This window comes from Cavia porcellus, unplaced genomic scaffold (genome assembly GCF_034190915.1).
Source record: "Cavia porcellus strain 051 isolate PalLab524CR breed Dunkin Hartley unplaced genomic scaffold, mCavPor4.1 scaffold_9, whole genome shotgun sequence".
Taxonomy (NCBI): domain Eukaryota; kingdom Metazoa; phylum Chordata; class Mammalia; order Rodentia; family Caviidae; genus Cavia; species Cavia porcellus.
In genome coordinates, this window is record NW_026947492.1 from 63,890,177 (window position 1) to 63,914,373 (window position 24,197).

The 24,197-nt window shown below is 37.9% G+C and overlaps 2 protein-coding genes across 2 annotated transcripts; both read left to right on the forward strand.

Annotated features, from left to right (window-relative positions):
* Positions 1–13,050: 13,050 nt before the first annotated feature.
* On the forward strand, positions 13,051–14,004 carry LOC100729601 (olfactory receptor 52K1-like). Its single transcript, XM_003463386.1, has one exon. It carries the CDS (start codon positions 13,051–13,053, stop codon positions 14,002–14,004), a length of 954 nt encoding a protein of 317 aa, XP_003463434.1.
* Positions 14,005–22,773: 8,769 nt separating this feature from the next.
* LOC100729872 (olfactory receptor 52K1-like) lies at positions 22,774–23,718 on the forward strand. Its single transcript, XM_013145280.1, is given in 1 exon segment — positions 22,774–23,718. A coding segment is annotated over 1 exon segment (945 nt).
* The last annotated feature ends 479 nt before the right edge of the window (positions 23,719–24,197 follow it).

Below are 24,197 nucleotides of genomic sequence, written 5' to 3' on the forward strand. Positions count from 1 at the left end.
GCTTTATTTTATTTTTGGTATTTGGTATTGAACACAGAACCTTCACACTGAGCTATCTGCTCAGCCAATAAATAATTTTAGTATTTTTTAAAATTTTGAGACGGAGTCTTGCTGAGTTGCTCAAGCTGGGCTTGAATTAGACATTCAACTTTTTCAGCTTCCCAGAGTACTGTGATTATAGGCACCATACCCCAGATTCTTGCTGTGTTGTGTGGAGAAGGAGAACAAATAATCACAAGTGGGGCAGAAGAAAAATTTGAACTGAACTAATTTTTTAAAATTAGGAATCTACCCTTGTGATAATGATATTAACCTATTAATCACTTTTTAATGTGAGTAAGATGCAGCCTCTCAACATTGTTATAATGAATATTAAATTTCAAGGTCACAATTGAAGTGGACATTAAGATCATGCAGTTGTGAAGCAAATAGGCAGAAAGCTCTTAAACACAATCTAATCTTTATTTTTTTGGTATAAAACCAAATGTTTAGAATGTTTCATTAATTTTGATTTTTATTCTGGTCCCTTTTTTCACCCCAAATATTTGCTTTCCCAAATATTAGTTCTTCATCTGTAAATGAAGGAGCTAGTGAAGAGTCAGTGAGTTGATGTATACATGATATTTATGATTTTGTCTGGTCTATGCTAAGCAATGAATAAAAATTATTTTGTCTAACATAATTACTTATCAAGCACATATTGTATGTGAAGAAGTGATAGATTTTAAGATATAGAATTAATGTATCATACCCCTGATTTCAGGGAGCTCACAGCTTGGTTTAGAGGTTGGCAGACATCCTAATTATTTAGAATTTAGTGAGACACATATAGATATAAAACAAGGCAAGAGAGGCTCATTCAGCAGGGAGAGTTCACTCTGGAAGAGTTATTTAGGGCTTAGGTTTATCAAATGCTGTGTATGTGATATGTTGTGATCCATGTAGCTCCTGAGGTTCTTGGAGTGAAGGACTGTGAGAGGATGACAAAGCAAAGAAGAGACAAAGCTGGGTTGGTGGAGCTCTTATCCTCCTGATGGAAGAAAGGAGCTGCTCAACCACTATGGCACCTTTATTTATACCCTTCCAAGAAGAATGTCAGTTTCAACCCCACTGCCAGCAACTTGTTTGCCTGGCAGGCCTGGGCTCCTTTCTTTCTTGGCGCTGGAACAACTTGTTTACCTAGCTTGTTTTGGTCTCTGTGTTTCTTCTGGGCTGGTCTTTCTTTAACCCCACACATGTGAACAACCTCCAGCTTTAATGGTTCCCCACAGTGATACAATCTACTCTAAATTTTGTTGGTGTGGCCTAGATAAACTAAATAACAGTGTTTAGTCACTTATTCCACATCCTCAAAAATGGTGAAGGTGTCACAATCTGTTATATACCAGATGTTTATCACAGAGCCAGACACATGGTAGGTTGAAAATATTTTGCTATGATCATTACTTTATCTCCACGGCTTTCAATAGAAGAGATTTTGTGAAGGCAGGGGATGGTGGGAATTCTTCCTCTTGGTAACATTTTAAAGATTATGATGATGCTAGGTATTAGGGGAAGGCTGTCAAATGAGTGGGTAGAATCTTATCAAATATAGGGCAGGCAAATATGAAACTTGATTTCAGATAATCACTAAGTCAATATGCATTGATGATTCAATATGGATCTGATATTCTCCTTGAGTTAGAGGAATCCTGAAAATATTCCTTTTTAAAAAATATGTGCTGTTGGTGAAGGGAAGCTCAGATGGCAGATGACATAGCCCAGAGGACAGCAAAAGTGTAAGTTTTGTTATTTGTGCATAGGGCTTCCCTTGGTACCTCCTATTGGGTTGACATTTCAAGAATAAAGTGTTTTGAGGATCCTGATGTTTGGAATTCAGAACGGATTCTAATATGGAAAAACAAATGAGTTAAACTTTCTGACAGGGCCACAGTGCTCAGAATGAAGCCTCAGATTGCCACTATTTTCATGGGCATTGGGATCAGTCATGAATGATAAGTTTTAGCTTGAGATATCATTGATAAAATTTTATTTGGCCAATGGTATTTGTTCTACAGTATAAAAATAGATCTATCATATGATTCAGCAATCTCATTACATATCCAGAGGAAATGAAGTTAGTTATCTGAAGAAGAATTTGTACTCAGATGTTCACTGAAGCGTCATTCACAATAGGGAAAATGTGAGATCAACCAGTGCTTGCATTAGTAGGTGAGTGGACAGGAAAATGTAGAATATATACAAAAGTAAATACTACTAAGCCATAAAAAGAAAATCTCATCATTTGTCCAACATAGGTGAACCTAGAAGAGATGCATTAAGTGAAATAAGCCAGGAATATGTCCCTCAACAGATGAATGGACAAAGAAAATGTGGTATCTACACAATGTCATTGGTAAGGAAATGGATTCACTTTGCGGCCATAATGTTAAGTGAAATAAATCAGATGCATAGAATTAAATATGGCATGAGTTCTCTTATATGACAAATATAAAATATAAATAAATGTGAAATAAAAGAGAATAGGAAAAAGGGAGATAGACCATTTATAAAAGAGAAGGGGGCCAGGAGGCAGAGGAAGGGAGGGGAGAAGGAGGGACTGAAAAAAGAATTAAAATGTGTTATGTACCTGTATTGACCCTCTACGATGAATGTAATCATTATATTTTGCATACATGTATCAGTAAAAATAAAAATCAAAGAAAATCAGACAAATATCACCTGCTCCTACTTATACGTAGAAACTGAGAATGTTGAATTTAGCAGAAAGAGGTGATTACCAGTGTATGAGAGAGTGGGAGTTGGACAGATGTTGGTGAAAAGATTCAAAATTTCAGTTGTGAGAGGTAAGTTCAAGGGCAACGCATTCGGGAAGGACTCTTTCTTTCTCTCAGGAGCTATTCTTATTCCCCATTCCTTTTCTTCAGTAAATATTTGTATTCTTTAAAAAAAGTATTTGGGCTATGCATGGTGGTGCATGCCTGTAGTCCCAGCAGCTGCAAGGCTGAGGCAGAAGGATTGTTGGGAGTTCAAGCTCTGAATGGATTATATAATGAGTTCAAGATCAGCTTGGACTACATAGTGAGACTCTGTTTCAAAAAAAAAAATAAACAAGAAAAAAACCAGAAAAATATTCAAGAAACTACTGTACAACACAGACACTACAGTTAATTATGTACAGTATTCTTAAAAATTGCTAGGAGGAAATCTTACCATAAGAAAATGAGAAATAACATGAACTGCACAGGAAGTACTTCAAAGACTCAACAACTGGGATCTCATCTTATTAAAAGGGTTTTGTACATCAAAAGAAATCTCCAGCATAGTGAAAAGAAAACCCACAGAATGGTAAAGCATGTTAGTTAACTATTCCTTAGACAAAGGACTTCTATCTTGAACATACAAAGAACTGAAAAAAATTAGACCTCCCAAATTCAATGACCCATTCAAAAATGAGCATCTGAGATTGAAAACACACTTTTCAGATAAAGAAATTAAAACGCAAAATAAATACATGAAGAAATGTTCAACATCACTGGTCACTGGAGAAATGCAAATTAAAACAACACTGAGATCAAAGCATGTACTGTTATAATGTTATGTCCTCTTTTATCTCAATCTCTTCCTTATTCATTAAAAATTATTTAGTTATTTTTTATGATTTTTTTAATTAAGGGGAAAAATAAAAAAAATTAGCAGGATATATTATAGTAACATTTGATTTCCTATTCACTTTATCTGAAGTCCTGTAATTCTCCCACTGACTTGTTTTGACTGATTACACTCTGTTCCGTTCTGTATGATAGTATCAATTTTGAAGGTGTAGGCAACTACTTTGAAGGCAATAAGATTCACTATGATGCCCATTCTGGTTTGACTATTATCTTCTTTGGAAGTCCTGTAGTGTTTACAAGGTTTAGGTTTTATTGGTCTTGTTCTCTACTGTTTTGTTCAACTTTATAATACCTAATGAGATAGACAATTCTTCTTAAGGAAGCAAGAGGCATTATGGTAACCATTGTCAATAACCTTGTACTCTGTTTTTACATCATGTGCTATGTCTATCCTTGGTTTTGACTGACAGCTTTGTTTTGCCATATTTGACTTTATTCTCTTCCAAAAAACAAAAAAAGTAATAAGAACTAAGGAGTAATAAAACCCAAAATGTGTATAGTGTGACTTGAGCAACTGTCTCTAGGATGATAATTGTAATCTATTAACTGGTGATTTCTTACTGTTTGTTTTTTTTGTAGTTCTGTATTAATTGTACCCTTACACTGCTTTGTTTTGTTTTTTCTCTTTTTGCTTTTAAATAAAAAAAATAATAAAAAAAAACAACACTGAGACTCCATCTCCCTCCAGAAAGAATGGCTGCCATCAAGAAGTCAACCATTAACAAATGTCATCAGGACTGTGGGAAAAAAAATCAAAGCTTCTCCACTGTTTTTGCGAGTGTAGACTGGCATAACCACTGTGGAAATCAGTGTGGAGATTCCTCAAAAAAACTAGGGTTCGAGGTCCCATTTGACCCAGCTCTTCCCATTCTGGATATTTTCCCAGGATAATTGAAATCAGCATACCACAGCAATATGTTCACCCATGTTTACAGTAGAACAATTTGTAATAGCTGAATCTTGGAAACAACCCAAATGCCCATTAGCTGTGGAATGGATAAAAAAGATGTAGTGTTTTTATACAATGGACTATTACCCAGCTATAAAGAAGGATAAACCTGAGGCTTTTATAGGAAAATGGATGCAACTTGAGACTGTACTCATAAGTAAAATAAATCAAAGTCATATATGTAAATATCATATTGCCTTAATAGTGTAAAAAACTGAAAGAGCCAATAGGATTCAAAATGTACAGTAGATATTGTGAAAGTAAAAGAAAAAGAAACTGCTCAAAAGCAAAGAATAACCGGGATGAAGGAAAGGAGAAAGTAAAGAAGGGAAAAGATTATATATAATATATGTATGTTATATATGATAGGTAATTATATTACTAGTCTCTGTTAGGTCATCAAAAATTATAGCTTGTGCTTCCATTGCTTGATCATTTTTTCATGTCTGTATCTCTTAATCTGACTAACTATTTTGAAGACAACAATACACAATATATTAACCATGGTTAATGTCTTATTATGTTATTTTGAAATCCTGTATCATTTTTATTCTTTTTTGTTTTAAAATAAAAAAAGAAAATGTGAGGTAGTACATATGTTAAGTAGCTTTATTTAGTTCTTCCACAAAGTATACATATTTCAGGGCAATATGTTATACTTTGTAAGTATATATAATTGTGTTTAATAAAAAATACAAATAGAAGTGCTGTGGAATGGAACAGGACTATTGGAGAAAATGATTGAAAGTACAACTTTAAACTAGGTTGTTAGGATAAGGCCTTTGAACAGGGATCATGAGAAGGTGAGTGAACAATGATGCTAGCTGCTGTGCGAGAACAGTGTTCTAGGTGGGGGAGAGGACAGCTAGTTTACAGGATTTGATATCTAGAATATATTTGACAAGTTTGAAAGACAGCTTCAGACTGATTGCTAAAGTAGACGAGGAGATGGTAGAAGGTGAATTTGGAGAAGTAACCAAAATCTGGTTGACAAAAGATATTGAAAATGATGATAAAGACTAGATTTATTCGAATTGTGATGGGAAGCCATTGGAAAACTTTAAACATGATTCTTCCATAATGTGACTTTACTTTGGAAGATCTACTTTGGCTTCTACGTAGGTGGGGAGAAGATTGAGAAAGGGAAGCTTGTTCTAAGCTGATGTTAAAGCAAAGGTGTGAACCAATGGTGGCTTGGACCAGAGCAATAGCAACTGGAGGCAATAAGAAATGATTATACATACATCCTGACTGTACTATGTTACACTTTGAAGGTGTAGTAGATAGGATTCAATGGCACGGATTGAATGTGGGATTATGAGACTATGACAGGCTTTGAGCAAAGCTTCAACATGAGAAAGTATGTCAGTGGAAAGGCTCAGAGAGTGGGAAACAGTGACAAAACATTTTACAAGATAGGAGGAATAGAGGAGTTAGTATTATGTTTTGAGTGAGTAAGCCAGGAAATGTATATGAGGCACTCAAGATGTCATGTAAGAAAGCTTTATAGTTATTCCTGGGTATTCATGGGAGACTGGTTCCTGTAACCTCATTCCCTCAGACACCCAGATTCACAGATCTTCAAGTTCCTTGTTTGAAATGATGTGCTATTTGCATATAAACCATGTAATCCTTCTGTAAACTTTAAATTATCCTCAGTTCCTATAATTTGACAGAAAATAAGACAACAAAATAAAAATAATTTGGCTTCAAAATTAAAGATGCTTGTTCAAATAACAGCATTGTGGAAAAGGATTTAAAAATCATACATCTATAGAGGTGTTACTATCCAGAATATATAAAGAAATATATAAAGAAATCCTATGACAACAGAAATCCCCAAAAAATCCAATTTAAAACTAGACAAAGTACTTGAGTAAATATTTATTTATCAAAAGAGGAGTACAAATGAGCAATGGCTACATGAAATGATGCCCAGCATCTTTAACCATTAAGGAAATGCAGGTTGTGACACATAGATACAGTTTCACATCCATTAGGGAAGCTCAGAAAATAAGTGTTAATGAGGATATGGAAAAACTGGAACCCTGTCACTCGCTGGTGGGAATACACGGAAGTTCCTAAAAAATCAATAAAATGACTACAATTACCTAATTCAGATTGAATATCTTCCACATTGACTACCTCTAATATGAACTTGTAAATTTCAAGTCAGGATGACCACCTTAATATGTGTCTACCAACCCTAACTCAGACATTAACAAGGCAAGCCTTGTGCAAAATTCCTGCCTCAACCAATTGTGTTCTGGATACTACAGATAAGAGATGAGTCTTTATCTTTGACTACAGTTAGGCCATCTAATGGGAGTCTTAATGTAGGAAGGCAGTAGATTGAGCAGAATTCAAAATACCAAATATGAATTTTAGGAGGAGCTGTTGGGATGTCTCATGGTAAATTATTCTCATGTTAAAGGACATGAAGGCTTCTCTGAAAAGCCAACTTCTCCTATCTAGTCAAAATAGCAAGATCTACCAGTCATAGTAGGAGTTAACAATACTTGTGATGGTGGTGATTATTGTATATTAAATAGTATGTGATGGTGGTGATTATTGTATATTAAATGTTAATGATTGTTGTGTAATAATTACATTGCTGATGACTCCACAATTATTTCATTGAACCTTCTCCAAATCCTGTGATTTGGGAGGGGCTGAGTTTATTGTTCTCATAATAAAGAAACAGCTAAAGAACAGAATTTAAGTACTTCAGCAAGTACTTAACCTGAGACTCAAATCCGTATCTCTTACCCACATCCTTAATTTACAGCTCAGTCCAGAAAACAAAACAAAAATATAAACTTCAAATCAAGCAAAACGTGGATAACTTTGACTTCATTATGGCTTTCTAAGGGTTCCAACCAGCAACCTTTCCAAGCCACAGTCCATAACAACACAGGTAGGCAGCTGGTTATTTATGTGTCTCTAAGGAGGCTGCAGTTCTCAGCAGTCCCTGCAGGGAAGGAATATAAAGGTGGAGAGGCAAAATGCTACCTCAAGGGGGCACAACTGAGCCCCATAGAATGCTGAGGGAGTAGAGTCTGTAGAAAACCAGAAGTAGGAGTCCCCAAAGACAGAAGATTGGGGCAAAGAAGGCCCTGAGAGTTACCCTCAGAGAAGAGACCAGGCCAGTCCTGGGGCCTCTTAGGATGTTCCTCAGGGACGGAGCCTGCTGTTTTTCTTTTGGGAAAGAGTAGCTGGCTGAAGATATAGCCACGCTCTCCCTTTCTCACCCCATCTTTTCTATCCTTTCACCAGGAAAGGAGAACTGCACCAGCCTACAAAAAATGAATTAAGTCTCATGCTGAAGCGTGAGAGCACACTGGGCCACAGTGACAAAGGAAGACCAGGGATCAAGGGCACGGTAAGATGGTGAATGCAGATGTGATGAGAGGCAAGCAGACCAGCAAGTGGCATTAAGTTGGCATCATGTTGGCATCTCCTGGCTCCCTGGGGACTGGAACCCGATCACTAGTGGGCATAGTCAAGGAGAAGAAGCCAGCGAATGAGAGATACCAGTGGAACAGGAATAATTAGAACATTGACAGAAATAATATTTAAAATAGTAACCAAGTAGAGGTGAAACTTAAAGCCTGAATAGAGAAATGCGTTCAAGGTTTGTGGGGAACAGGCTCGGCTAGGGAATGTGTCATAGGATGACAGGGCAGGTCTAGTTCTCTGTGCCTCTCATGCCCAGACCACTTGTCTTTGTCTCAGCTGTCACATCACTTCTCAGTTCTCTGTCATCCTCATCTTTGTACATCTCTAGCAGCATTTAAAAAAATCTTTCTCACTTTTTGTACAAGCTGCAGAGCCTGCCGTCTTACCATTTGAAAAAAAATGGAAACTGTGTTCCATTTTGTGCTGTATCACAGAGACCACTGTGAGAAAATCCTGGCTAAATAACCCAGACCATATTAATCACATCCTTTCCCACTGCTACTCACTGCTCTTCTACCTCACATGCTGGCCACACCTCCGACACAGCTGCCCTAGCAACACAGGGAAAAAAAGCTGAAAAAAGGAGATGGAAAGGGCGTGCCAGGTACACCTTCTTAATAAAGGTTAATAAAGGCTGGCCACATCTTCTCATTGTGGCCCTATAGACAGACTCCTGGAGTAGGAGTAAAAATAGGAATTTAGTCCTAAAATCAGCGGCTTACTTCCTGCATCATAACACGGTAACTCATTTCCGCAAGTTCATCACTTTAAGGTTTTCTCAAGATAAAGGTATATCCTACCAAATCGGATACTGAATACTCTCTAGGTATAGACCCCTAATGCATTTTTGATATTTTCTGGCATCCTCACTGTGAAGGCAGGAAATAAACAGAGAGCAATGACACGTAAGGACAGGACAAAGCCCTCATTCAAATGTATTAAGCAGGAAAGTGGACAGAGTGGATGGAAGTGGCGGTATGTTTTAGTTGCAGTCAGAAAGAGAAAGATCGATGGATTTCTAGGCATTATAAACTGAACAAGTATGGTGTGAGATTGAGGCAAGAACACTGGAGGGCAGCGGTGGTCAGGCAGAGTGTGACATGAGAAGGAAGGCAAAGCCACAAGAGGGAGACTTGCTTGTAACAGGAGATAAGCACAAGTTGGATAAGCAGACATTTGTTCATTCATTCATTCAAGACCTGTTTATCAAGTGTTATAAATATAGTGGCAATAAATACAAAAATTATAAGCCTGTCATCATGATGCTTCTGTGCTGTCTACCCCAAAGCTAAGTACTGGAGAAGATGCACAGATGTACATTACCCTTGGATATGCAATTTCTACTAGGAAGATGACTTTTATTCTGACATAGGAACAAGAATAAAAGATTTCATAGGATTTCTGTCTGTGAAAGAAAGTCTGTTTGAATAAATGATGGTATATTATACAGTGGGGAGGAAGATCAAGTTTCTAAAAGAAGGGAGTAATTAATGCATTTATTTTAAAAAGTGAACAGGACCAATCATGTTCATTAGAGCCTGAATATGGAATTAGAGCTTTCAGACTGAATATATTCGCAGCCCAGTGAATGGATAGACACATAAAAGGTAACACAAACGGTCCTCTTTCTGTGTTGTTGGATTTGTGAATTAGGAACTTTCTGTGTTATTGGATTTGTGAATTATTGAAACGATTGAGAACCTCTTCTGGACTGAGTCTACTAGGATTAAAGCCAAGAAAGAGACAGGATCTTGGACACACATGAGAAGGGCCAGAAAGCATTCTATATAAATAATACAATCTATAAGCATGGCTCTTTGAGGAAATGTCAGATAAGATAGTGTGGTTGCCATTAGAAAGGACAGAGAAATGGAAGGACTGAGGCAACATATTCAGCCAAGAAGACATTTTAAAATATGCTTAGTGTTTTTTTCTTGTAAAAATGCAATCTAATTCTATTTCCAGTAGTTTTCAGCATAGAAGTAAAATATACGGTCTGTTACATTGTATAGACAGGTTGAATGTGGTCAGAAAGCTACAGAGGTCTTCATAGTGACACAGGTGAGAGAGAGATCTAAATTAGGGAAGACATGAGGGGATAGAGAGGGGGAGGCAGTGTGAGAGACAGTGCAGGGCCATGACTGGGGGCCATCATCATAGACTAGGAAAGAGCTTCCTGAGCTCTAGCATCTGGTGGGAGGCTATGTAGCTGCAGTGTAACGGAGGGAGACGTGGAAGGGAACAAGGCTGAAGGATGGGTTAGGATGTGGATTCTCTTCTAAGTACAATTAACCCACAAAGGTTTCAGCCAAAACCTAGTGTGGTATAATTTTCCCTTTAAAATAGCATTTTTAGTTGTGATACAGATAATGGTTATTATAGAGGACCTAATATTCATATCTCACAGAGACTAGTTAGGAGGTCTTTATTGTCCAGATGAAAGACGACAATTTAAATGACAATTTAATGATGACAAATTCCAGCACTTGGGTGACTGAGGAGGGAAGATTATCAGTGCCGGTCTGGGCTACTTAGTAAGACCCTGGCTCAGACAAAGGCAAACCCCAAAGTTCTGAGAGAGGAAAAGAAAAGTCCGTGACTGAAATGTGTTTTGTAGGTTGACCACACTTACTAGTGAATTAGATATCAAGGAAGAGGGTTGGGGTTGAATCAAGCGTTAAGCCTGGTTTCTGATGGCATATGCACAGAGAAGTTGTTGGCAGACAGATAAGATTTTTTGGTTTATTTTATTTGAGGTATTTCACAGAATAGGAGGTAGGATATGATAGTCTGCAACTTAGAAAGCACACGTTTGAGACTTTTCTGAACATAGATGGTAACAACTGAGAAATCAAGGACTGTGGAGCCAAATGTGAGACTGAGAGGGTAACAAAAGAACAAAAAGAGAAAGAGAGAGGGGGGATGGAAGAAGCAACAACAAGATGTTACCACAAGGGGAGTAGCAGAGGTAGATGGTAGATCAGAGGGGACTGAAAACTGGACAAGAGAAAAAAGTACGGAGTCAAATTTAAAACATTTTAACTGATACACAAAAATAAAATTGTACGTATTCATGGGGGGCCATGTATATATTGTATAATGCTCAAATCAGAGTGAACACATCTGTATCATATATTTACCATTTAATATAAAATAATTAAAAATCCTCTTTAGTGTTTTTGAAATATGCAGTACATTATGATCATCTATGGCACCTTGCTGTCAAATAGCAGCCCAGAGCTTTTAAATCCTATCCAACAATGAGGTAGCAATTTTTGGGGTGTTAAAGAATGAGCCCAGGGGTAAATGCCTTACAACTGAGCTCCATCTTCAGCCCTTTAATTTTTTGTTTTTAAGTTTTAGAACGTAGTCTTGCTAAATTGCTAGTCTGGTCCTGAACTTGCCATCCTTCTGCCCGAGTCTCCTTAGTAGCTGGAATTATAAGCAGGTACCAACTAATCCAACAGCAAATTTTTGAGCAGGTTTTGCTGTGAAGGGGAACATAGTTCAGGGTGTTGGATGGAGGAAGATACAGCCTGAGGAATGTAGGTCAGTGCTGGTGTTATTCAAAATGTACATTTTAAAAAGGAAGGCAGGTTTGTTATAGGAGGATTACTAATGACAAATAGCATTTAAAACAGTTTTATAATTTACAAGGATTATTTTCATGTTTTCATCTTTCCTCACAATAACATTCAGTAAAATGGTCATGGGAAGTAAGATAGGTGAGGAAGAGAAAACTTTAAAGGTGTCTATCATTAATATTACTTTCTATCAATGTCCTGATAATAATTTTTACTTAATATAATTCTAAAACTTTTCCCCACACCATGGCGCTGATTTGAGTTACATTTTTGTAGCTTGAATATGCTGGATTTGAACTGCCTGTGGGACAAGGTAGAGGCAGAAGAGTGCAATGATTTAAGATACTGAATTCAAAGGAAGGAAACAAGAGTGCCCAAGGATCAAATTTATCTTTGATGTTTTCCAGCCATATGATTGTCAGTAATCTTGAATTTTAATTGAAAATTGTACCCAGATTTATTCACTGCTTTCTATGATTCAGGTTTATATCAAGTGTTTTGTGAGATTATTTTAAAATCCTCAAACAAAGACTTTTATTCAGGAACTGGGAAAGATCAGATGAATGGGCAGGTCAAAATTTTTGGAAAAATTGTTTAAATATTTTAAAAGGAAATGATAAAAAGGGAGAACAAAGAGAGAGAATACCAGATAGAAAAATAGCGCTGTCAAGATCAGATGTCAGTCCTGTAAAAAGTAGGAATGGGGCATCTCTTCTGATTTTCATGAAAGCTAGGAGGGGAATAAGGTGAGAGGAGATCATGGAGAGAAGGAGGTTGAGCTAAAGTTAGGTGATGGAGAACACAAGGGCTTCCTGCGTGCTTACCAGCTGGAGTTAGGGCTTTAGTTAGAGAGGTTTCTGAGCATGAAACAGCGACCTAAGAAACTTTCACTAGAAACAAACATCTACAAAACTTGTAGAGAAGTGACTTTGAAGGTGCTAGGCTGAATAATTTCTCACACAGCCAAGTGTGTCATTGCAGAAAGAATTTTTTTTTTCATATTAGGAGAAGAGTTTGAGCTGGGAGGCAACAGGGAGACAGCAAAAGACAATGAATGTTTCTGTGTAAGATTTAAGCAGAAGTCTGCATCCTTTATGAACATGCTTTTGGCCACAGATGGTACAGAAAAGCTTTTTCTATTTGGTTACTGTATGAGGCTGAGTTTTGATACTGGTCCTACTGGTATATAACAGCCTACCAAACTAATGATTTTATAAACATGTTGAAGACAAGGATCATACATAATCCTTCATGATGATTATTATGACTATTTTCTAATTTCTTTTAAGGTTCAAAAATGAGAATACATGATAAGGATCTGAACTTGAGAACAGTAACTGGAAGGTTCTGTGGATGCAGATAAAGAAGAGAATTCCCACTGGCTATGTCAGCCTATAATATGACTTCAACCCATCCAGCGGTCTTCTTGTTGATGGGAATCCCAGGTCTGCAGCATCTACACATTTGGATCTCTATCCCCTTCTGCTCAGCCTATACACTGGCCCTACTTGGCAACAGCACCCTCCTTTTTATCATTCGGGCTGACGCAGCTCTCCATGAACCCATGTACCTCTTTTTAGCCATGTTGGCAGCTATTGATTTAGTCCTGTCTTCTTCAACACTGCCCAAAATGCTTGCCATATTCTGGTTCAGAGACCAAGAGATCAGCTTCTATGGCTGTCTGGTCCAAATGTTCTTTCTCCATTCTTTCTCCATCATGGAATCAGCAGTGCTGCTAGCCATGGCCTTTGACCGCTACGTGGCCATCTGTAAACCACTACACTACACCACAATCCTGACAAAGCCCCTTATTATCAAGATCGGCATGACTGCTGTGGCCCGAGCTGTGACACTGATGACTCCACTCCCTTTTCTGCTCAGACGCTTCCATTACTGCCGGGGCCCAGTGATCGCCCACTGCTACTGTGAACACATGGCTGTGGTAAGGCTGGCGTGTGGGGACACCCGCTTCAATAATATCTATGGCATTGCTGTGGCCATGTTTATTGTGGTACTGGACCTGCTGTTTGTTATCTTGTCTTATATTTTCATCCTTCAGGCAGTTCTCCAGCTTGCCTCTCAGGAAGCCCGCTACAAGGCATTTGGGACATGTGTGTCTCACATTAGTGCCATCTTAGCCTTCTATACACCGGTGGTCATCTCATCAGTCATGCACCGTGTAGCTCGCCAGGCTGCCCCCCATGTTCACATTCTTCTTGCCAATTTCTATCTGCTTTTCCCACCCATGGTCAATCCCATCATCTATGGTGTCAAGACTAAGCAGATTCGTGATCGATTCTTGGGACTATTCTTGAGAAAGGATGCAAAAGGAGAGTGAAGGACCACTGAAGAGTGGGATGGTGGTATGCTGCTATGCATGCAGAGTTCAATAAGAAGTGAGAGGGTATCAGATTCTTCATGTTATTTTTTTCCCTAAAACAATGGTAAAAAAAAAATGTATGAATGATCCAAGACTCCAGTTTGTGTAGGACTCACAGGTCTGCGTCTCCTGGTACCCTCTGTACTCAAACTGCTGATTCTTCACAGAGTTCTTATTCTTCCCCTTCTGTGACTTGGTGACTTGTGATCCATTGGCCTCCTGGTGACTTCAATTAAAAACACAACGACATCTCCAAGTTTATCTGCTTATGAGAAGCCTGAGAATATGTGGAGTCTTTGGGAATTTGGAGACCCATCCACTCAAGACCTGGCCGAGCGCAAGTACATATAATATAGGACTCCTGAGTCACTGATAGGTGGTTTTCAGTTTCTAGCTAAACTCTCCCAGTGTTACAAAGTTTGTAGCATTCTGGGGATGCCGGTTCCAAGGGAAACCTCCCTGTGTGTTAGACACCTATTTCTTTAACATAGCCAGTCTGCATTCTTTGACTTTTTTAAAAATTACCTTTCCATTCTCTTAGCCAATCCAATCCCTCTCATTAAACACTTTGAATGGTCATGTGCTGGCTTTTCTTTATATACTATGTACTTCTCTTTGGACATTTGCTTATTTTTCAGTAAGAATATAAATTGCCTGTTGTAGTAATACTCTGAAATTCCTTTTCTCTCACATCCTACATCTACTCTTTTGATAGGACTATTAGCACTTTTTTAAAATATATACAAAATCTGGTAATTTCTTACTACATTATCTGCTGCCACTGTGCATCAAAGACCCCATTCTGTCATCTCTGGATTAATGAATTAGACTATTACATCACCTTCCTTTTATTTTTTTCATTCCCCTTCTTTTATTGTTACCTCTTTGTGCTCTTATCTTTAAAAAACCCAGAGAAAGCTTAAAAATATTATTATATTATTTCTTTACTTAAAATTTGTTTTTTTTTTCCTGGAAGAACTATATAGAGTTCATATAATGATCTAAAAGGTGCCTAAAAGATCAAGACTCATTTAACTCAAGACAGTATAAAAATATAATGAGAACTACATTTAGTCACATAGAAGTGCAGAAATTAAAGTCTCAGCAGCAGTCCAGGTTGGGAGGCAAAGGCACATTCCATAAGGAGATATACTTCAGACTGACAATTGACTTTGACAAGAACGAGGGAAATACTTAAATGAGTGAAATAAAATTCTATTCCTAGCGAAGATTATCCTTCATGAATAAAGATGACAGAGTCTCACTAACAAGTAGTGCTAGGACGTGGCCTGCCATAAAAGTAAAAATAAAAGTAAAAGTAAAAGTAAAAGTAATTCTTCAGAAAGAAGGAAAATGGTTCAAATAAAAAATGAAAAGGCTGTGGGGAATGAGGAACATCAGAGGAGACAAATATGCAGTGAGTATAAATGCTTGTTGCCTTCCGCTGATTTCATCAGTGCTGAACTGTTCTGAAGTCCTAGCGGTTTCTCCAGTGCTTTCATCTGAACCAGGGTCATGCTCTGCCCTGAATGGTCTTTCCTGGTAATACCAGGCACTTTGTTCCTAAAATGCTGCCTGCTTTGTTTAGTTTTTCTCTAAATGGGCCTCACTCAAAGCTATACGCACTCAGTTAAACCTTTGTCTGCTAGTCTCTGCTGACCAGGGCTCTGTAAGTAGAACACTTCTAAGTTAACCAGGATACTGTGTTCCATCTTGTACTTCTCCCTGACCCAAGGTTGACTTTTGTGTTTTCCTTTTGTCCCCAACACCAATTTTTGCCTCTCAAGGCTTTGGTGAGGTAATTTTTTTTTCATAATTCCTTAGTGTAATTGTGCATGGTTAATTTAGCCTGCATTTTTAATTGTACAGTATAAGAATTCCACTTTAACTCAGCATCTTAGAAGATAAGACTTCTGGTGGAGGACCCATAGGAGAAATTAAGTTAAACTCAGGATATCTCTGTGGAAATGGAATAAAAGTGAGATTCTATTAAGAGGATTCTATGAAGAGGAGTCTATTAAGATGAGATCCTATTAAGAGGAGTTAGGGCAGGCAAAGTCCATGGGGAATTCTGATAACTAGTAGCTTCTTTCTTAGTCTTTGCAAAATAAGAAATGTTAACTTATCAACTAGTAATTTCTTAATGTTAATATGTTATATTAACATTAACATTAATGTTAATGTTAATATTTTTGTTTGAAATTCTGTGTTACTTTTACCCTTTTTTCTGTTTTGTCTTGTTTTTCTTTCTTTTGTTCTTTAATAAAAAAAGGCCAGGCCTCCATATCAAAAGAAAAAATGTTTTTTGTAGATAGAAAGAACAACCTTTATTACATATAGGTGGTTGGTAATTATGAACAAGTAACGATATTCATAGCGGCTTCTTTGTACACTTAGATTCTCCTAACCACACTGGGAGTTAGGAGTGAAAAGTTCTGAGCATTTTCTCTACCTTGGAAATAGGAAACCAGTCAAGGATCAGAATATGCCATCCAAGATTACAAGCTGGTTATTCAAGCACAGCTAAGGTCAATCTGTATTATAAATACAAAATAAAACACCTGATGGATGATTTTGGGCCCAGTTAGCCTGACGTCCCTAATCTTCCAAGTCACAAACAGGAACTGATTGCTGCATGTGCATTTCCATGAGGCCATCTTTCTTAGGAGATATTGTAAGTAAGGCAGTAAATGTAAGGAGAGGGACAGCAAAGACAAGGCTTCCCCTAATGTACTCACAGCCTCTAGCAAATAAGGAGGCAGGAGTTAGATCACTAAATTGGGAGGGGTCATGGGCTCCAGGAGATCCCTGGGGTGTGAGCCCAGTGTCAGAGGAATCCCTTTGTAGCAACCCCACAGAGTAGCAGCTCTAGCCTTTTGTGAATCGCCCAGGTCTTTCCTCAAGGGCAATAGTTTCGGCCTTATCCTTTTGAGAGAAGGGCAGAGATTTGTGAGGATAAAGCCAGCTTTCCCCTTTCTGGTCTTTCTTACCCAGCTCCTGACTGGAAGAAAAACTCTGCCCTGGAGGTGCATGAAGCCAATGGAATGGGCCCAGAGGTGCACTTCAGACAGAGGTTTGTGGGCAGCGTTGGAGTTGGGGAGCAGGAAAGAGGTGACACAGCTGTGGGATGTGAGAAAGGATGGGGCTCCCTCAGTAACTTCCTACAGCCAGTTCAGATGCTTCTTAGACCTCACTTCAGTGCTCTCTTTCCTCCCCTGTTATTTCCTGTATTTTAACTTTAAAAAAAGGAGGGCAGGTCCAAACAATCTCACTCAAGTGCTTTGTCCACACACTCTCAACATTCTTCCCGCCACAGGGGATTCCTTCTGCTTTTGGTGCTAGAGACTGTGGGCCATGTCCAGGAAGTCTCAGTGGACTGTTCCATTTTGGATTCTGTTACTTCTGACCTGTCATTGCTTCCCTATCCCTCTCAGCATCCTTCTGCCATTTATGAGGCCCAAACTGGAAAGACAACAGGGGTTATTAAGAAATATATTTCTTTGAGGTTCTTCTATCACCAGCTACCTTCTTGAGGGCTCTAAATGAGTATGAGTTTTCATCTTTTAAATCCACTATGTTCATATTCTGTTAGTAGTGGAGAGCATCAATTTGTTATATTTGTTGAGTATTTTCTGTTTGCAGAGGCCCTCTTTAAGCACTTTTGGGAGAGATCACGACATAGGACAGAGTCTATGGCCCAGGATAGCCAGTTTAGCTCCTGAAATAGTATGTGCTGGACAAACCATGCACAACGAATTGTATTTTGGGTATTACATAAGGAAAACTGGTGCCATTCCCTCTCCTACTGAGATTTTCATTCTGGCTGGGATAGATTATAGATGAGCTTTCAGAGAAATGAATTTTTTAAATTGTTAGATACCCTGAGTTTCAGAGAAGAAATTAGGTGAGATATCATTTTCTATTTGTTAGGGTTGCTAGGCAGGTCGAAGGATGTTCGGAAAGTACATAACCATTCAAGGTTATGTGGATACTCAGACATAAAAGGAAACATGTTTTGATTTATGAAAAATAGATTTATGGGGGGCAATATTGCAATTGATATGTAAGATCATTCTATAATCATTTGCAGAGTGCCTGTTACATGCCAAGCACTGTTCTTGGCACTGAAATATCTGTTAAAAACAAATGTTCCTGTTGTCAGAGACTGTTTGCTACAAAGCTAAGAGTCTAAGATCCACAAATGTCATTAAGGCTCTGAAAAAGCCTTTTATTCAGTGGGAAAATTTTTTCCTGCTGTATGTAAGCAAAGCAAATAGAAGATTCTCAGAAATGTAAACCCCAATCTATTTAAATTAGAAAATAAATAACCATTCTGGGTTTGGATCATATGAATACACTGACCTTATGACCAATTTAGAAAAGAGTAAAAGCTTTTTTTTTTTAAAAAAAAAAAAAACCCAAAACTAGAAAACACTCCTATGATGAATTGAATATAGCACTAGAAGGAAAAACCAATAATGACTTGATTCTAGGCTGACTAACTGGTTGGACAAGATTTTATCTTGGCATAAGAGGCACTTGAAGGAAGAAGTCAAATTTTTGCATCAACACATTAGGTTTGAGATACATGTGAGATGGACAGGTAGAGTTAGTTGAATATTCTATTCTGGATCTTAGAGGAAGGTGAGTCATGAACATTTATATTTGAGCATTCAAGATGTGATAACAAAATCTCTGGTAAATAAACAGCAAACATGGCAATGATCCAGGATGTTTTTGAAACAATGTGTCCTGATTTTTCTTCATTTTTCTCTAGCTTTGAAATATACTGTAAATTCTCTCTTCTTAAAAACAAGGGAATAAAGACACTTCTTGGTTCCATTTTTTGCTATAGTTAGTGCCCTGGTTATTTGCTGTCATTGGTAGCAAGATTCCTTGAAGGTACAACCTTTGTTAGACTTTAAATTCTCTTTTTTCTAGTCTTAATCCAATGAAATCAGACTGCCTCCTGCTGTTCTACCAAAATTGTCTCATCAGGTTATTCAGTCATCTGCATTTCTACACAACTCTTTTTCATATTAGGTGATTCATCAATAGCATTGTTATCTAGTAACAATTCTTTCCTCCTTGTATACTATGTTCAGTAATTTATCATGATAGCACATTATTCTAGGTATTTTCTATCTTAAGAGTTGACCTTTAGATGTCTTTCACTGACTTCTCAATGTGCTCCAACTCCTCCCACATCCCAGCTCTAAATGCTATTTCATTTCTGAGTTCCTGTTCTCCTTATGAAGACTCTGTCTTTGATCTCAATCACCTTCATGACTTAAAATGCTGTTTTCCAATGTTTTTAAATTTCTATCAGCAACCAAAATCTCACCCTCAGACTTGAGACTCATATCCAAATATCATATCTTCACTTCAGTTTTTAACAGACATTTCAAACTGGCTAAAAATCATCTTGATGTCCCTTTCAAAAATTTTCTCATTTCGTTCAAGAGCAACTTCTTCCTTTTGGTTGCTCAGGCTAAAAATTTTGATATCTTAGAGTCCATTTTCAGGCACAACCTATGTTTTGTGAAAAAAATTCCATTGCATTTTTTACATATGAGATGTGATCAAAATATGGCCTGAATGTTTAGATAAAAATTTACAGTAAATGACACACTGCCACTAATCACCCTCAAAATACTTCTAACTTTAAACACCCCATCATGCTTACCACTTTCTGAAGTGTCTTTACAAGGTATGATCCAATATAACGTGCATGGTGCTGCTGAGTGCCATCCAAATGAAAGTCAGTCTCATGAAAACATTATGGTGTGTTCTCATATGCTTTATTTACTGAATTTTATACCTGTGTCTGCTGGCTCTTCCATGAAGACAGAACGACCATGAAAGGTAAATGTTTTGACTTGATTCAGGACCTATAGAAAGCCACAGCAGTACAGCTAAAGACCTTCAAGAAAGAGGACTGGCAGGACAGCTTCAGAAAGTGACAAGAACAATGGAATAAGAAAGAAAGGGAGGGTATTTGGAAGATTATTGTCACTGCCTCTTACTGTAGTGAATTATACAAATACTTTAAAGAGAAAAATAAGATATAAGAAAGATAGAAGAAATTGGGTGATAGATTTTGTGGAAATGGAAAGGGGACCTGGAAGTGGGGGTGGGGTGGGATTGAAGGAGGGGAGAAGCAGGGGAAGTAAAAGGGATCAAGATGCTGTGTGTATAGATACCACTTTCCCATGATGAGTGCATTTAATATGTATCACAAACATACTAATAAATAATATAAACAAGCACTATGGTTTTCAGTCATACCAAAAAATCCAATTATTTCTCACCATATCCTAAGCCAAATAATTTCCATTTCTGCATCACTGAAATGGCAGAAGAGAGAGTACAGAGGCTTTTACCCTTAACTCTTGGCTTTTACAGATGCCAGAACAAACTTAAGTCAAGCATGTCTCTTTTCTGATGAAGAAAGTCTAAGAGAAACATGTTTTGCAAAGTTATACAAAAGCCTATAAATCCTTTTGTCACCTTCTCTGGCCCTTTCTGATAGCTACAGATCTACTTATTCTAGCTACATGGGCCTCCCAGATGATCTATCAACATTAGACATATTTATATCCTAAGGTACTAGGTCTGGCTGTTCCTTTGTACAGTGTTCTTTCTCGAGGTGTAACTTGTATCTTCTGTCTTTCATTCCAATCTGACATCCTCTCCTCTCCTCTCCTCTCCTCTCCTCTCCTCTCCTCTCCTCTCCTCTCCTCTCCTCTCCTTGCCTCTCCTCTCCTCTCCTCTCCTCTCCTCTCCTCTCCTCTCCTCTCCTCTCCTTGCCTCTCCTCTCCTCTCCCCTCCTCTCCCCTCCCCTCCCCTCCCCTCCCCTCCTCTTATTTTCCCCAGCCATTGCTGTGACAACCACTGGATTACTCGTGTGGCCTTACCCACTGCACCTTGCTCCTCAGGGGATTCCTCAGATATTCTGGAGCAAAAGTGGACTTAGAAGTATGAGGAAATCGACATTTTGGGTCAATCCTTGAATAGGGATTGGGGAGCAGTGAGTGGAGGTCAATGAATAAACATAACAGGGTGGTGTGGACAATCCTGTGGTTCCTTCTATATGGTTCTTCTTGTGGTACTGGACACAGTTGAGAGCACCGCCCAGCTTAGAAGCGTGACTTTAGATACATTTTTCTTCCTTTCCTGGTTTTTCCTCTTTTATCTTCTTCTTTTTCACCAGTATCATTGTCTCATATTAACCATCTGCGTGGAATCCTCATGGAGTCTAGTTCTATCTTTCAAGGAACTAAACTTTTAAGGAACTAAGGTATTTCTCCACCTCTTATTTTTTGCTCAATTTCCTTTTGTCTACGCTTTAATATATCACTATCTCCCTTTTCTACCTATTCGATGATCCATTTTCCTTTTTAAAGTAACAGTTAACATTATCTATCATACATATTATGAAATTTACGCTTCTATTATTCTAAAACCTTTATAAAAATTTCTAACCAGATCAGTTTTGTTCATAGATTTTTCCTTAACCCACTAAGCAAAAGTACATATTTTCCACTAAATTTACCAAATATATTCACTAAATTTTGTGTGGCTATACAATAAAAGAAAATTGAACAGAGTTCAAGCTTGAGATTTGGAGAAATTCTACTTTCAGATGTATGATAGAAGCACAATGCTCAAGCAATAAACTAGGGAGGTGCAAAACAGTCGAAATAGATTTTAAGGATAGAATGTTCAATTTAGACAAAAGCTGCTGAGAGGTAGAGTTTTTAAAGGCAAGTAAGGGACAGTGATACCTCATCAGGGAAGTCCTTTGTCCTCCCAATGAAAACAACTGAAGGGGAAACAATGGGAATGATTCTAGATAAGAATATTTCAAATTCTAATAATATGAGAGTCTGAATATAGATATTATTAACTGTTTCTCTGCAAACACAAGTAGGTAGTTAACATGAATTTTAGTAGCAAACTCCCAAGAAAGTTCTTTTTAATAAGCTGGGGTCAGAGGCATCTTTACTGAGATTCGTGAGTGTTGAAAGGATATGGAAGATGTATTCTAGAGCAATCAAATGTTCCCAATCAAATGTTCTTTGATGATGGAAATAACCTTATCTGAAGGACCCTTTTTGGCAGCCACTAGTCACCTATGCCTTTTAAGCACCTGAAAGTTGTTTTGTATTTTTTGAGGAATTGAATTTTTATTTTACTAAGTACATATTTAAATAGTCACATCTGACTATAAGTAACCATATCAAATAATGTAACCAAATGTAAGCAAATATACATTGATGACTAATTGTGGTATTAGAAGTTGAAGAGTTATTTGATTCATGCATGTATTTAAGGTTGAGATTTTAGGACAGAAAATGAACTTTTATGGTTGGGAGTTTACTTGACTAGAAGGTTGAATGGTATGTCGTAAAGAATTGGTTTAAACATATTAAATTTCTTTTTCATTCCCAAGGTTTCCTGATATCTAAAAGATGGAACATACATTATTCTTCATTCCTTTATGAGTGCTGTCTTATGGCACCAGTTCTATGGATCTTTAGTGTTCTATATATTCAGTGAGACCTAGAAAATATGGATTATATTTCCCCATGTGTCTCAGGTTACTATCTTATAGGAATAAGACCTAATACACCCAAGGTGAGACCTTAGAGGTTGAACTCTTTTATGCATACTATAGAAATTGAAAGAGCCTTTAGAAATTAGCAAGTAGAGTTTCTAGGAGTCATGTCGGTCTCCAATATTACCTCAACCCACCCAGGAGCCTTCTTGTTGATAGGAATCCCTGGTTTGGAGCACTTGCACATCTGGATGTCAATTCCCTTCTGCTTTGCCTACACTCTGGCCCTGCTGGGAAACGGTACCCTTCTCTTCATTATCCAGGCTGATGCAGCCCTCCATGAACCCATGTACCTCTTTCTGGCCATGCTGGCAACTATTGACCTGGTCCTGTCTTCTACAACACTGCCCAAAATGCTCGCTATTTTTTGGTTCAAAGACCAAGAGATCAATTTCTATGGCTGTCTGGTCCAAATGTTCTTTCTCCATTCTTTCTCCATCATGGAATCAGCAGTGCTGCTAGCCATGGCCTTTGACCGCTACGTGGCCATCTGTAAACCACTACACTACACCACAATCCTGACAAAGCCCCTTATTATCAAGATTGGTATGGCTTCTGTGGCCTGAGCTGTGACACTGATGACTCCACTCCCTTTTCTGCTCAGACGCTTCCATTACTGCCGGGGTCCAGTGATCGCCCACTGCTACTGTGAACACATGGCTGTGGTAAGACTGGCGTGTGGGGACACCCGCTTCAACAATATCTATGGCATTGCTGTGGCCATGTTTATTGTGGTACTGGACCTGCTGTTTGTTATCTTGTCTTATATTTTCATCCTTCAGGCAGTTCTCCAGCTTGCCTCTCAGGAAGCCTGCTACAAGGCATTTGGGACGTGTGTGTCTCACATCAGTGCCATTCTGTCAACCTATACACCAGTGGTCATCTCATCAGTCATGCATCGTGTGGCTCGCCGGGCTGCCCCTCATGTCCATATACTCCTTGCTGTCTTTTACCTTTTGTTCCCCCCCATGATTAATCCCATTATCTATGGTGTCAAGACTAAGCAGATTCGTGATCATGTGCTCAGTCTATTCCAGAGAAAGGATGTGTAGATGGTAAATTTATTTCCTACCCACCAGCTCGGTACTAGAGGATGGTATATTGAATTGGAGATGAAAAGAAATCTCAGGTTAACTGCGCAGTTCCTTTTTTTTTTTTTTTTTTTTTTTTTTTTTTTTTTTATTTAAGAGGAAAAAGAGAAAAACACAAAACAAGACAAAGCAGTGTAAGGTTACACATAATACAGAACTACAAAAAAAAAATAAACATAACAGTAAGAAATCACCTGTTAATAGATTACATAATATCATCTTGGAAATAGTTGCTCAAATCACAGTATCAAAGAATACAAAGTAGACATTCAAACGGAGAGACTGCAAACAGCTGTGTTCAATGATCCAAAAACATTAATATAGTCAGCTATTTAACATCCCTAAACACACTTGTTGTTATATCCGTTAGAGCTCTTTTTTTTTTCCCTCCCTCTCTTTTTTATAACAAAATTTACACATTTTGGATTTTATTACTCCTC

Excerpts from the sequence above, each read along its gene's own strand:
- LOC100729601 (XM_003463386.1), top strand. The coding sequence starts at position 13,051 with ATGTCAGCCTATAATATGACTTCAACCCATCCAGCGGTCTTCTTGTTG.